The following is a 16,070-nucleotide window of genomic DNA, read 5'->3' on the forward strand; positions in this document are numbered from 1 at the left end:
AACTAGCTAAATTGGGGGAACTCTCACGAGATGGTTAAGGTAAGGCATTGACCTCGAAGGATAGGTCGTCGGGCAGCAAGTCACGCGAGAGTTTCTTGCAGATCTCAGATCAGATTTCGTAATTTGCGGGTTACCTTCTAGACACGACCTTTAGCTAGCTAGTTTAATTAGATGGGCATACTTTAACACTAACGACTAATAAATTAGTCCTTCTTTACCCGTATATTCAATTGCTTAACCTACAGGAATAACACATACATCAAAAAATTATTTTTGATTAGAAATCATATATTTAATCTATGAATCTGCCTCTTCTTCCACCATGATGTGTTCTGGGTACCATCTTTGCTGATTTTATCATCCAATTAATTTACGACACAATGTGCTATTATACTGGGTCTAAACCAATATAATTCCATAACATATATATATATTTTTATAAATGTTATTATGAATATACATGATTAAATAAAACATGATGAACCAAATAATAATTTGAATAATACAAACAAAATATAGAATTTAACAATGAAATTTGAAATAGACCAATATATTTTTAAAACTCAGCCCATTACTGTGAGATATTACTTTTATATTTACGCTATCCAGGCTGATTGGGGAAAATGGCATGGTGAAATAACAACAGCCTTTGGGAAATTTCTGAAACAAAAACTAAATAAAAATGACCTGCAAAAAATCTGAAAAGAAGTAGAATTAAATACATTTGATGAGCAGCAATTGTATGGTTATATTACGGCTGTATTTATTAATATGTTTATTTTTTATAATGTATTATTAATTAATTTAATACTGAACATTGTGTCTGTGATTACCAATACTTACTAGGTTGCATTGCTGGTTTATCATGTGTTAGGGGTTGTCCTGTTGATGCTCTATCTCGTTGACCACAATAGTTCAGTGCTTGACAAGCTCACAACAGATGGTACGAGCCTCGAACATCCCCTGAAGAGGCCGTTCACACAAGGTCACAGACCAACAGAGAATGATAATACTGTATGTTATTTATTGCTTTAAACTTTTGCAACTTGCATTTTTAATGAACACTAGACCTCTGACACACTGACGCAGAAGATGTACTATACATCAGAGGCAAAACCTGCTAGAAACCCTCCATCACCACATGCTCTTTGGCGAACGTTAACGCTCTAAAATACTAGCCTGAGTCGGCCCACAGTGGACGCTCAATCTAATCGACCTGTGGGAAATATTAGCGTGATGTATTGGCAAACCCGGGATAGATCAGAGCCTTATTTGTCCAGAGACAAGACACAGCAGGTGTTTAATCTGAGTGCTCCAGCCTTGGCTCATCCACCAAAAAAGAACCAAGAAAGCAGTGGAGGCCGAGCCGGCAGGAACCCACTGAGAGGGGAGCAGTGTGTGGATTAAGAGCATCATAAGGGCTGGAAGCAGTTGAACCAGAAACCTGGGGCACTAGGCTGTGAGAAAGTCAAGGCTTTGCTGTAACAAGTAAGTTGGGTTGGCTGTGTGTCTTGGCTTTTCTGAAATAATAGAGCCAAGGGGGGAGTAAAAGAAAAAAATCTTTTTGCAATTTGCCATGCCGTATGCTGTGAGAAAGAGATCAAGAACAGCGAACAAAGAGGCGGAGATGTAGGAAGGAAAAAGAGATGTTCTTGTGTGTTCCACTTACAGTAAGACAGCAACCTGTTCAGCACTTTGTAGCTTCGAGTCACTCGCTACTCCTTTAGACTGTAGAGTTACACCATCAAAGAGTTTGCTGTGGTCGCGTAAAAACAACTTCCCTCAGTAGGTATCAAAGCTTATACGGAACTAATTAGTTCACAAACCCCAACATGTAGTGTATTTGCTGCAGGAAGCAAAATTTACATTTTCCATTCAGAGACTAATCTTGTGGTTAATTGTTCCTTTGGCTTCTGAAGTCACATTTATGTGCCAAAACCAGACTGTTACTGAAAAAAAACAATCTGTATTTTGATACTGGCTCACAAATATAGACATGAACACTGAGCTTTATGTGAGGTTTTGTTTTCTGAGTATTGAAATTTCATAAGTAGGTAGAGTGAGTGATACATTTTTAATTAAAAAAAGAGATAGAGTTTGACACTTGCTTGCAATTGGCTTTGAACAGTTGTAATGTGTGTAATCTTCTTCCTTCAGCCACAGTGGATACATTATGTGCAGGAAAAGGTGCACATACACACAAATGCACGGCTGAAAGAAATAAAGAAATGGGGACTGGGCATGAGAGAGGAATCCAAATTCAAAGTACGAGAGGAAGAGCACAGTTCATCAGTGGTACAAACACAATGCTTTATCTCACACAGCAGGTGTGTGGATTACCTTTTTAATTGGATCTTTGTACGAGCCTGGCAAAGGCAAAGGACCATTGTAGTCACTGTTGAAAGGCGTATGATAGAGCAGGGGAACGGCGCGGGGCGAGCAGAGGAAGGGAGGCGAGTTTCAATCATTTTTGGTGCATGCTTTTGGAAACACAAACGCAATTATCCACCAAGCGAAGCGAACACTCGAGCATAGTGCAAGTACACAAACATAATGTCTGCTCTGAACATCCACCTTTGCTATCTGAGTACACTATAGGATATTAGCAGTGTGTGAATTTAGAGAGGATGGTTAGGACTGTCCTCTGGGCCCTCTGGACGCTCTTATCTACTGGAAGCTATATATCAGGACCAAAAGCTGTTATACACAACAAGACCCAGTGGAATTAGGAGTCAAATGAGTGCTTTCTTATTTCCAAAACTATCATTTCACATCTCTAATTGTGTTTGTCACAACCAGGCACACATCGGCACTACATCATCATAATGGCAGCAGAGCTCCTCCAGGCCACCGGGGGCACAATGGAGCAGATGGAGCAGCATGTGGGTAAGGTGAGGCAGGTGTCAGATATGCAAATGTCCTCCTCATCCACCTCCTCCACCTTCACCTCCTCCATGGGCTCCACCAGGCTGTGGAAAGTCTCTCAGGGCTTGTCAAGGACCATGGAAGGTAGAAATTACCCACCAAGATCATCTCACCATCTGCCATGCTTTCTAATATAACCTTTTTAATTATGATACATGACGTGCAGGAGCCTCATCATTACAATAAACAAAAGTGTCATAACTGATAAACGTAAGATGGTTAAAATAGTAGCTTTACAGGAACAGTGTGTAACATTTCAGGGGATCTATTCGCAGGAATGGAATATAATATTCATAACTATATTTTCATTAGTGTATGATCACCTGAAACTAAGAATGGTTGTGTTTTCGTTAGCTTAGAATGAGCCCTTCATATCTACATAGAGAGCGGGTCCTCTTCACTGAGTCGGAACGGACAAATTAAACAGAACTAGAGAGAGCTTTTCCCGCTTTTACGTTACCTGAAGGCCACCATAATTCCCCGACACGCCTGTGAAACCGTGGTACCGCCATCCTGTTCCTAAAGTAGTGTTATTATGGTAAGGATGGCCTCTGAGCGAGGCGAACGGCGTTACCACGGTTTTCCCATTTGGCGTTCCTCACGTTACTGTAGTCTTGGAAAGGCAGGTGTGATCGGAAGGCTACTCAAGTGGTTGCAATCTGCAACCTCGCCACAAGATGCCACCAAATCTTACACACTGTCCCTTTAACTGACATTTCGTTCCTGTTCCACAGTGCAGAACATTGTCTTTTTCTGCTTAAATCTCAGAGCACATTGGGAACTAAATATTGTCAGTCTGCCATTTTAAGCTCATGGTCAAATAAAGACCAACAATAAATCTAATAAACGACATTATGTCTGTACTACCGTGCAACAAAAGACATTCAAAGTCATGATGATAATATCACATTTGAATGTGAGGCAGCTCTATTTGTTCATGGTTATGATGTGGATGTCCTTTATACTCCCTCAGAGCACCCTGGGGTTCAGCGCAAGACCTCCGCCGTGGTGGAGTCCTTCAGCCAGGTGCAGAAAAACCCCCAGATCCCCGAGGGAGAGTCTGTCCCAGATTTTGAGGAGAAGCTGCGCCCCGTCACTGCCCAAGAGGGTGAGGTGAACCGACCCCTCATTTGAAATTTCAAGAAACGCCCTTTTGCGTCCCCTAATATCTCTCTTCACATTGCATTATAAACAACTGTGGGCCCCTGAGACTATGAGAGAGCTACGTGGAAGCTAATTTTAGATCCTTACCCATAGTTTGCCTAGAAACTCAAGATGACACAAGCTAAACTCCACTGGGAGGTAAAAGTTCGCTGCTATGTGTGAACTTTAGACAACCATTTGGCTCTCTGGGTGAAGGTACTGTAAATCCACTCAGATCAGATCAGTCCTTCTACTTCACAAAGCTAAAAGATACTGTGATAGGGTTTGAGTGATGCTCGTGACCTCCATGCTCATGCTGCTCCTGTTGAATACTAGTGCCTCTTCTGCATAAACTGTAGGTGTCTGAGCCTTACTCACCTCGGCTCTACCTGTGAATTATAGATTAAGAGACCTGAACCGTCACAATATGCAGAACACTGCAGAGTAGCCATAACATTAGCATTCATGGGTGGACCTTAAACATGCTGGTCCTCAAAAGGACAACAGGAAAAGGTAAGATAGGGACAATTGATCTGATGTATATTGAATGTTTATTCTCATCACTCCAATTGGATTTAATGTTATGTTTGTTAAAAATAATTGATAATTCAGAAAAGAGAGGAGCCACAGTAGTTACTCTGCAGCTCAGCATTCTTATGCAGATAACATGCATTAACCTGATCTGTCATTCATAGGTGACAACGCTGTGTTCAAGGCCAAGGTGACGGGGAAGCCCCAGCCCAGTGTTAACTGGGAACGAGCCAGCAGATCCCCACTTTCAGATGCCGCTAAAACCTTCTATGACAACATAAACAATCAGCACATACTCAAGGTTTGTCACTATAACTACACAGTTTAAAGAGGACCTATTATGCTTTTGTGCTTTTTCCCTTTCCTTTAGTGTGTTATATAGTTGTTTGTTCATGTAAATGGTCTGCAAAGTTACGAAGTCCAACCTCCAGGCCAAAGGGAGTTTGAAAACAAACACAAGACTGTGATTAAAGACAACAATGGTCCTGATACAAAAATGAGGTTTGCGTTGATTCGGATTGAGTCTCTTTCTTTCCTGTGATATATCAAATGGTTGAACCGTGGCTTTGCTCTCCAGGGCCCTAGTCTCTGCTGTACTCTGCTCCTCTGCCTGCTTGCCTTCACTCAGCTCGCTCCACCTCACGTGCATGCGCGCACACTACACACTGCAGAAGACTTCGTAGCTCTGAGAATATCTAGTGAATGTACAGTGGACGTTTGTGCAGAAATAAATGCTGCAGCTCCTCCAGACCAACAGAGGTTTTCCGTGTCTTGTGAAGTGACGGGGCTCCGCAACGAGTTACGTTATCGTCTCAGTTAACATTACTGCCAAGCATGTGAAATATAGAGTGATATGTGGTTTTAGCGAACGTGTGTCGACTGTTTTTGACGGATGCTCGCTCACATTCAGTTAGCGCGTGCACACGGGCAAGCGCGAGCAACAGGACGCTGACTTTCGTTGACTTAACGGCCACAGGTGTTGCTGTTATAACCAATTTCTGATTCTTACAAACAGTCCCTTTAAAAATACCTAACTTTTCCAAACTTAGCCAGGTGTGATCGGAGCACCAGTATCTTCAAGCGTTATTTTAATAACTCCACCTGCATTTACCAAAATACAGTATATAGTCAAAACCCGTTGCTTTAAAAGGTGAATGTGACCATAACTCTCTGAACAGCCTATCATTAAGCTGAGGGACTCTGCCATCTTGGTTCTGTCGACTCAGAAGGCGCACCATGCATCATGAGGAAAAGTAGATAGAAAGAAAAAAAAAACTCTCTGATCCTTTTATCTATAACCACTCTGGAGTGGATTTAGCGCTTTCTCTGTACCAGCCGGGGAGCTTAAGTGAAGCTTAAATAGCTATTATAAAGCAATTAACTTGTGGGTGCTGACATATGCATCTCCCCTTGCCATCTGTTTCTCTGGTGAGGGATGACTGTTAAATTGCAGCGCTAAATGTTTACTGGGTATTCCCAGCATGGCACTGCCTCCTTCTGCTCCCCATAAGAACTGCAGTGGGATTTAAAGTGACCGGACGATGTAATGACAGTATGACAGTAAGCAACAAGCAATCGTTCACTATATGTAACCTGTAATGATTTCCCTCCATTCCAGATGAAAAACCTGACCCTGGAAGATGCTGATGTCTACAAGTGTGTTGCCTCCAACGAGCACGGAGAAGCCACCTACTCTATATCCCTCATTGTTACAGAAAGTGAGTCTAGCCATTTCATACAATGTGTGAACCTTTCTTAGTCCTGATAGTTATTTAGAAGCTTTCAGCTATGTGCTATTTTCACTCAGTGCCTCAGGTTAAGGTGCTTCTGTCTTTGTTTCTAGATCCAGCGTTGGACTTCAAAAAGATGCTGAAGAAACGGTAGGAACACAAGCCTGTTGTCTAACGCTAGCCCTGACACTCCCAAAACCTGTCACGATGTGATGGAGCTTCCTCTGATCCACCCCCAGATCCTTTTTTTTTCCTTTGCATGCATCCAGAAATATCTACAGGACGAGATCTAAAGAGCTGTGGTGTTGCCGCAGGGGCAGAGGAAGATGAGCTGTCATCGCACATATATATGCACACTGTCAGACATACTGTCAAACATGCATACATGTACACACACATAAACTTTTGCATGTAAACACACATGCACATTTTGTTTCCTCCCCGTGCAGCTGTGTGGGGAAGAGAGCGGAGAAGAGGCCTCCTACAGAGGAGGAGATGCTAAAGATCCTGGCTGGAGCTGACAAGAAGGACTACGAGAAGATCTGTGCCGAGCACGGCTTCACCGACTTCAGAGGCATCCTCAAGAAGCTGAAGGAGATGAAGAAGAAAGAGGAGGTGGAGGTGGGCCTGTCATACAGAGAGCTTGTTCACGTACCGCAGGATCACATAAGCAAGAAAAGGTTTGGGATGTGATATGAAAAACAGCTTAAAATAGAGCAGAATAGAAAAGGGGGGAAAAATGTCACACAGCCATGACAACAAAGGTATGTCACGTAGCAACGCTCAAGTCAACTAATGTGAAGATGGGGAAGAAATTGTGGTGTGTTTAAAATCTTTGTGTTTGATCATTTGATATTTCTTTCCAGATGATACGTGTGCTGAAGCCCCTGGAGGACATCACCGCCACAGCTGACACCAGCGTCGTCTTTGACACCATCCTGGAACTGAAGGATCCCAACATCAGGATGCTCTGGTTTCTGGTAAAACTTGATGTGTCTGCCTGCTGTGTTTTCAAAGTTTGCACATATATGGCTGAGTTCCCCCCTCATCGAGGCATTTTGTTTATGATTCAGGGAGCAGAGCTGCTGCGGATCGAGTACTCTCACGGGAAATACGAAGTGAAACAGATGGGAACCAAACACATGCTGTGCATTTCTAGCGTGAGCCTCAGTGACACGGGCACCTACACTCTGCAGGTTGCAGACAAGAGACTGTCAGCCAGGCTTAACGTCATAGGCAAGTGCAGAATGGGACTCGAGTCCTTCCCTCCGCTCATAACTCAGGGAGACAATATCCTCATTGACTGCATTACCTGCTGTTTGTGTCACTTTTTATTCTTTTTGTTCCTTGTCCCGTCCCACATTCCATCTACAGGACAAAAATAGACAAAATTCCTCTTTTTGTTGTTTGTTTTTTGACCAGTCAGAGATGGTTTTCTCTCTTTGGGGCCTTTCTTAGTCGTCTCATATTTCTCTGAACACCCACATATCAAAGCACATTTTGCCAGACATCTTTTGTAGCTTACAAATGCTGTTATTTGGCGTTAAATCCTTTTCAGTGAGTTATTTATATGATTCAGTCTATAGACTTTTAAATCATATGATTAGAACGCCTTTTTCCTCTCCTATCTCTCCTTCAGATGAACCTCTGAAATTCCTGTCTGACTTCAAGCCCAAGAAAGTGACGGAGCGCGAGACGGCCACGTTCGAGATCCGTCTCTCTAAGAAGACCAATTCACCGCTCATCTGGAAGGTTTGTAGGCGACTCAAAAAGACACACCGAAGGACTTAAATACACTTTACACAAGCATATAATATTCCCTCTAGGATTAGATTTAAGAATTTTGCTCTCTGGTAACATTTCTGGGAGTTTTCGGCATCTAGGTCATGAAAAGAACACACAAATGTACTGACAATATTCTAGGCATACCAGGGAAATACACATGATCGAAAAGAAGTGTTTTCCCAGAAGTGTTTGTATTTCGGCAGGTAAAGGGAAAGGAAGTAAAAAGAGATGAGAAGTTTGACGTGTCCCTGTCTGAGGATGGTCTGACCTACACCTTGAAGATTAAGGACGTGAAAGTCAGTGACACCGGAGACCACACCATCAGCATCGGAGACCTCACCGCCACCGTGCCACTTTTCATTGAACGTACGGATCACAGTATTTTATAGGCCTTACCCTCATAAAAAAACTTTTTTTGTTATGCTTTTGTTATGTTTTGTTTTTCCCAAAAGGGCCGTGTCTTCCTGTTTTAGTGGAGCTAGCGTTTCTAAGAAAACAAACTTCCCCCCTCAGACTCAGCAGAGATGAGCCGTTACTGCCTTATTTCCCTCCCCTGAGATTAGAAACTCCGTTCCTTCATAGCTATGCTAAACAACATCATCTCCCCTCTATCGTCCAAATGAAGACGTATGGGTAGCATAATAAATCCTCCCTCCTAGTGCCGAGTTGAAAGTAATCCAACCAAATCCCTCCTCACAACAAGCTCATTTATTACGGCTGTGTCTAACAAGATGCTTACTTGCCCAAGGTGCAAGCTGGGGCATGTAAATATCTTCACAAGGACATGTGGCTGTCCTCTGGGGTTGCAGGAACAGAAGCATAGTAATTGAGGCTGTGTTAATTACAGTTATTCATGAGTAGACTATATTTATTGTTCTTTAACTATAAGTCTATAATGAAGATCTGCTGTATATGTCGGGACTGAATATAAAGAACAAACCTAATAAGTTGGTACAAAATTCAATTCTCTTCACCCTATAATCCTGTTTTTTAATTTTTGAATGTGATTAAACTCATTTTGCATGTGTTTATAGTGCAGAAATTACCAAAAAAGTTAAATTGAAGCATAGTAAAGGCCAAATAAACCCTAAAGGGACTCTCTTCATTTTATCCAGGGATTCCCATCAAGTTTACCGGCCCCTTAAAGAACGTCCGTGCGCAGGAGAGAGGCCAGGCCCGCCTGGAGTGTGAGATGAGCTCCAAGGACGTGCACATTCGTTGGCTGAAAGACGGGTGCGACATCACCGCGAGTCGTCGCTACATCTTCATGCACGAGGGAAAGAGGGCAGAGGTCATCATCGAGGACTGTGAGCTGACAGACGAGGGAGAGTACTCAGTCATCTGCACTCAGGACAACGACACTCACGAATACGTCACTTCTGCCTGTCTGACTGTGGAAGGTAATGATTTCTGTCCGTCTGGAGTTATTTTTCAGTATTTAAAGTCTAACATCGGAACATTATGAGTAATAAATAACACCCATTTGTTCTTTTTGTGCTGCCAGAGCGTTTTGCCTTGGTGAAGAGGGGTATGTCAGATGCTCAGTATCCTACAGGCTCCCCTGCGGAGCTGTGTGTCGTCCTTGATGATGAGAAAGTGGACGGAGTGTGGCTGAAAGATGGAGTGGAGGTGAGAGACAATACGAGACGGGAGGAAAGGGTTGGAGTCCTCTTGTTGGTCCTCAAATGCACCCTTCTTCTGTCAATTGATGTGGCAAATCTTTGGTTCTTTCACTCTCATACATAATGGCATGCAAACACTTGTCAGTAGTGTAGCTCCAGTTATGGCAATCTCAACAACTATGGGATGGACTGATGGATTTCCACGAAATTTGGTACAGATATATCCATGGTGCCCCGAGGATGAATCGTAATGACATGGTTAGCGTGCTAACATCAGGAAAAGCACAAGTACAGCCTCAAAGAGCCATAGCCAAAAATCTTAAAATCTTTGATATTGTCACAATTTTAATCAAGTTTTATCAGCTAAGTTCTATCACCCCCAACACACTTCTCTTTTGGATCATTTATTTTCCATTAATACATAATATACGTGTTCCATTTGACAGATTTCGGAGCTGAGGGGGGTTCAGGTGGTCAAACAGGGAGCCGTTCACAAGCTGGTCTTCTCTGGGGTGACCGACGCTCATGAGGGCAAGTACACCTTCAGAGCCAAGGGGGCTGAGAGCGAGGCTGTACTCACTATTGCAGGTTTGTATTTATATTTGACATTTGAGTATGTATTCACAGGTGGGAAAGAGACTTACTGGAAGAAGCTGTCATATAACCAAACACAGTTGATTTTTTTTAAACTACCACAATGAGTTTTTAAGTCCTTCACACTAAAGCTATCAAACCCTCTACTGAAAACTACTTAAAACCACAATGACATTCAAATAAAACACCCATAAAAAAAACACACCAATCTACCTATTTCCCCAGACCCTCCAGAAATTGATTCCTCTGTGCTGGACTTGTTGGGAGCCCGACCTGTGACTGTGAAGGCCGGCCAGACAGCCACCATTAAGATCCCCTTCAAAGGCAAACCGCCTCCGAAGGTCACCTGGTACAGGGACGGCGTGGAAGTCACCGAGGACGAGAGGACCAAGGTGGAGAGGACAGCTGACGGCACCTCACTGGTGCTCAGCAGGTGCGTGAGCAGAGAAGGGCGAGTAGCTATTATAATGTAATAACTGTGCATACAAAATATGTTGTTCTGGGGCGTGTCTGGGTTGGTTGTACTAAGCAGAAACATATACAAAACTTGGAGTTGTTATCTGTTCACTATTTCCGAATTGATTCAAGAAATCAATATAAATTTGGAAGGGCACTGTCAGTTAGGTGTTACAAACACAGCTAAATGTTTCTTTCCGAAGAAAGAAATACCTTTTTCCTCATGTGTCTCTGGAGAAGTTTCACCACCATTCAAGTTGTTTTCATTTTTTTTTAATGTTTTGGTTTCTCGTACTCGAGATTCAAAAATACAAGTGGGCGTCTTTACAATAGGGACAGGTGGGGAGCAAGCCCACCAGATGGCGTTGTTGTACAGAAGATCTGGAGCTTGTTGGGACTAAACCTAAATATAGAAAATCCACAAATTCATCTTTTTTATTGACATCGGATTTAAGTCACACGTTAAAATACACATTGTAATGATAGTGTTGAGGCAAGGTAAACACATTCACTGTATTTGTAACCAACCACAGGTGGTGGTGAAGACAAGGAGAGTACTCTTTTTTTTTAAACTATTACACTATGTGCTGAATTTATCACATTATTCAACTATTTTTGCTTAGTTTATAATGTAATAATGTTCTCAAAAAATGATAACTTATTACACTATATGTACATAACTGTTATTATGTTATGCACTCATTGCTGATTATTACATTAAGAGCTTTTATTACATTTAAATTATTACATTATGTGCAGTTATTACATTATGAGTTGCTCCTGGCCGCCATCCACTCCTCATATTTGAGGATCTTTTCCAAAGGTCACACACATATTAAATTACAGATACACATTTCTAAACATTTCCTCTCACTTTGCCTGTTCACTAGATGTGTGCGAGAAGACAGTGGAGCGATTACGTTGCGTCTGAAGAGTGACTGTGGCACTGCAGTCGCCAACCTGCACCTCAATGTGATTGGTGGGTCAACAACGCATATTTAGCAAAGTTAAAGCAGTTTCCTTTAAGGCAGATTTGAAATACTTAATGCATGTTTTTTTTGCCACATTCCCCCCCAGACCATCCTAAACCTCCTCAAGGGAAAGTGGAATTCCTCGAGCTGTCGGGAAAGTGCATCAAGATGAAGTGGAAGGCTCCGCGGGACAATGGGGGTAAGCAGGTGACCAGCTTTGTGATTGAACGACGCGTGGCAGGTAAGAAGTGCTGGACCAGGGTTGGTGAAGTGGACAGCGGTACCACCATCTACAGCGATGACAAAGTGGAGGAGGGCCAGGCGTACCAGTATCGCATCAGGGCCGTCAACGTGGAGGGAATGAGTGACCCTTTGGAGACGGAGGAGGTGCGCGCAGGAGAGCCCGTAGGTGAGAGCTCATTTTATGTAATGCCATCGTCAGAATCATCTCTCAAAACATCCAAGAGTCCAAAGTTAGACAGAAGAGAGAAATGTTTTAGGGGTAAAGAGGTGAGGCTTGTAATCACCATCCTTGTCTTCCTTGTCCATTATCATCACAGCCATTAAAATGATGTCATCGTATAACTCACCTTCTTTACCAACTCCCTTTTCTTCATTTCTATCTTCCGTTTAAATCCATCTACCCAGAGCCTCCAGGCACAGCGTCCCAGCCCCAGGTGTCTAACATAACCAAGAGCACTATGACGGTGAGCTGGACACCTCCAGGTGATGACGGAGGAGCGCCAGTCCTGGGCTACATCCTGGAGAGGAGGAAGAAGGGGAGTAACATGTGGTTACAGGTCAATAAGGAGATGCTCACAGGTCAGACTATCAAGCAATTGTACATTAAACCTGTATGTTGACAGCACATACAACCTCTATTTTCCTGTTACGTTTCAATACATTGAATTTGTATCTGTATTTTTTTATTTTCAGATACAAAATTCATGGTGGCAGGGCTGGTGGATGATGTGGAGTATGAGTTCAGGGTCACCAGTATAAACAGGGCTGGAGCCGGCAGTCCCAGCACCATTTCTAACGCTGTCCTGGCCAAAGACCCAATAAGTGAGTCCTTCACTGCCTCCTTCATTTTCTCTCCTCCCTTCCCTCTCTGTATCCATATTATCTAGACCAGTGATTCTCAAAGGGGGGTCCGTGTCACTCTGTCAGGGGGTCCATGAAATAATTTGATACAAATTATAAAATTGTGCTGTATCATTAAAAAGTGCATATCTTCAGATGGGAACCATCTGCACCAATAAAACAAGCATATTGTGTCCGTTACTCCCCAACGACGTTAGCTTTGGACCAATAGAAACTCTAATATGATTGTGACACACAGCAATAAGTTCATTATTTGTAAGTTGAGGCACCGACTGAAAGTCAGCTTTAGACCGGTACGTTTAAAGATCTGGATTTATTAGGACTATGCCAGTCTTGCTCCTGTTCATTTTCTGAAAGCTCTTAAGATCGATTACTTGAAATGTAGGCTATACATCCTGTCAAGTTGAGTCCAAATGCAATTTGAACAAAATCCCCTTCTGTTTAAAAGATATATAGGTGGTATTAAAATTCAATAACATTGCAAATTTCCATGCTGTGACTTTTGGACCTTTTATACAGTCTATGTGTGGGACAAATAAAGGATCATCTCATCTTATCTTAACATGATTCAAATTGAAATGTGTTTCTGTTTATCACTATGAAACAGGTCTTACTTACTTATGTTGAAGTTTTCAAATACAAATAGTTCCAGTTCTTAGTTCCTAAGAGTACAAATGGTAGTAAGCATTATGCTTAATCACTGTTCCGATTAAGAGGGGGTCCCCTGGAAAATGTTCTCCCCTGTAAAAAAGTTTGAGAACCCCCGATCTAGACTATCTAACGTATAAATATTACTATATTTTCTCTTGTAGGAGCTCCTGGCCTGGTGAGGAACCTGTGTGTGTCTGATTCCACAAACTCCTCTATCTCTCTGAGGTGGACTCCTCCAGAGCAGGGAGACGGGCCCTCGGGTTACATCCTAGAGGTTCGCCCTGAAGATGCCAAAGAGTGGACAAAAGCCACCAAGATCCCCATCGCTGGCACTGCCTTCAATGTGGGAGGACTTCAAGAGCAGAGGAAGTACCACTTCCGTATCCGGGCTGTCAATGAAGGAGGGTTGGGGGAGCCCATTGAGCTGTTGGAGGGTGTACTGGCCATGCCTCCGCCTGGTAATATCACTGCATTCTCTTGTAGCCTCCTCTTTCCTCTACTAAGTTTTCTTTTTTTCTATTCAATTTTTGTATTTTTCCCCCGTACAGTGGCACCCAGGTTTGATCTCCAGGGGAAGCTGAAGAACCAGATGGTGATCCGAGCCGGAGCGGCACTTTGCCTTCACCTCAGCTTCACTGTAAGACTTATCTACTCAGAATTTAGCAATGTTCCTTTAAGCCACCGTACCAGAATGATCCACATATGAATTCTTCTTACCCCTCGATCCTGCCCTTCTTCACCCCTTACAGGCTTCACCTCCGCCAGTGGTAACCTGGTTCAAGGATGGCGTCATCACTACAGGACAGGAAGTCATCACCAAGAGCAAGAATCACTCCCAGTTCCTCATTTCCACCTCGCAGCGATCTGACTCTGGCGTCTACCGCGTACATCTGAAGAACGACAACGGAGAGGCTCGCTATGATGTCAATGTCAGGGTTACGGGTGAGTGACGAAGGCTCCATTGTATATGGGTGTTTGCATGCTGTAATTTGTCTCACAATGTAGTTCCGCAAAGTATATACAGTAGAGGTTACATTTCCACATCGGCTTCAATGGCTTTTGTGGAGTGATATCTCAAATCATTGGAGTGGCTTTGGCTTAAATCAAATATTCCTCCACCTAATCACCCTCCGTCTGTACTCACCTCCGTCCCTCAGACTTTCCTCGACCTCCGAAGAACCTCCGCCTGGAAGAGGATGTTCCGGGCACGGCGACCCTGCTGTGGGATCACACCCCGGACCTGGCCGCCGCCGCCGATGGAGCACATTACGTCATCCTCAAACGTGACACCAGCACCACGTCCTGGTTCACCGTGGCCGAGCGCGTCTTCAGCAGCAAGTACACCGTCACCGGACTGTTTCCCGGAAGGAAGTACTACTTCCGAGTCATTGCGCAGAACTCCATCGGAGACAGCGACCCTTTGGACTCGAAGGAACCCCTCATCATCGCCAAGGAGAAAGGTGAGAAGGGAAGAAGTTTGATTTTATCAAATTAATACTCATTTGCTTGTATTTCTTTCTGTATGTGTGCATTTATGTGTTTGTGCGTCTGTGTCTAAGAGGGCATCAGAGGCCTTCGTTTGAGGGAATTTGTCTCAAAGGCACGTCAGGTGAAACCAACGTTCCTGCTGCCGCTGAAGGACCACACTGTTCGCAGAGGCCACGACTGCACTATGAGCTGTGCCTATCAGGGCATGCCAACACCACAGGTAAGAAGGACAATGCTTCTGATATCAGTGTGGTGCATCTGCCTGAAACATCTGTGCATTAATGAAACACTTGTGTGTACCATTGATATCGTCCCTCACCACCTAAAGTAATAATAATATTGGTAATTCCCCATGCACAGGCCTGTTGGTATAAGGGAGGAACGAAGATCTCGGGCTCCCCTCGGTTTTGGCAGAGCACAGCCAACGGAGTGTGCACCTTGGTCATCCCCACCTGTGGAGCCAGTGATGGCGGAGAATACACGTTGAAGCTGGAGAACCCTCTGGGGACGGCCAAGTGCTCCTGTAACCTGGTGATATTTGGTAGGTTTTGAGAGAGAGAGAGAGAGAGAGAGAGAGAGGGAGAGGAGTGGAATGATGGTTTAATACCCAAAAATGTTTATTTTTACTTATTTTTTATCTCTCTGCTTGTGGTGTCTTCCAGATAAAGATGACAAGGGTCTGTTGGAGAGCCTGACCAAGCAGGCAAACAATGAGAAGCTTATTTTGTAAGAAGTCTACTTCACCCGTCGCCATGACAGATGCACTTTGATTGGCCGCTGACCTTATAATGCATGTACTGTCGCCACTAACAATGATTTTAGCTGTGGTTGGATTTGAGACATTAGAAATCTATAAATCAGATTCAAATTTCAGATTTTTATTGATTTGTTTCATCAAAATGCTGTTTTTTTTGTCTTCTAACTAGGGATGTGCATTCCAAGCAAAAATACTATTTGAAAATCACTGGGTATTATTCGGTTATTATTCGAATTGAACGTGCCACACACGTTTTACCGGTAGTAACTTTACTACCAGGCAGCGCCTGCAACGGTTAATACAAGGGAAATAT

General features: G+C 43.3%; 1 protein-coding gene across 1 annotated transcript; it reads left to right on the forward strand.

The window, feature by feature from the left end:
• The first annotated feature begins 2,811 nt into the window (after positions 1 to 2,811).
• Positions 2,812 to 15,730, forward strand: LOC119487174 (immunoglobulin superfamily member 22-like). The gene is made up of 25 exons (XM_037767853.1): positions 2,812 to 3,009; positions 3,899 to 4,033; positions 4,764 to 4,900; positions 6,218 to 6,317; positions 6,443 to 6,479; positions 6,779 to 6,950; positions 7,196 to 7,309; positions 7,403 to 7,565; positions 7,969 to 8,081; positions 8,318 to 8,480; positions 9,230 to 9,514; positions 9,619 to 9,743; positions 10,183 to 10,324; positions 10,556 to 10,763; positions 11,677 to 11,765; positions 11,864 to 12,166; positions 12,406 to 12,579; positions 12,694 to 12,822; positions 13,674 to 13,970; positions 14,061 to 14,149; positions 14,262 to 14,454; positions 14,670 to 14,972; positions 15,072 to 15,220; positions 15,361 to 15,541; positions 15,663 to 15,730. The coding sequence occupies exons 1-25, from the start codon at positions 2,826 to 2,828 to the stop codon at positions 15,728 to 15,730; spliced, it is 4,053 nt and encodes a 1,350-aa protein (XP_037623781.1). The 5' UTR covers positions 2,812 to 2,825.
• The last annotated feature ends 340 nt before the right edge of the window (positions 15,731 to 16,070 follow it).

The sequence above is a fragment of the Sebastes umbrosus genome, chromosome 4, assembly GCF_015220745.1.
Source record: "Sebastes umbrosus isolate fSebUmb1 chromosome 4, fSebUmb1.pri, whole genome shotgun sequence".
NCBI classification, from domain to species: Eukaryota; Metazoa; Chordata; class Actinopteri; order Perciformes; family Sebastidae; genus Sebastes; species Sebastes umbrosus.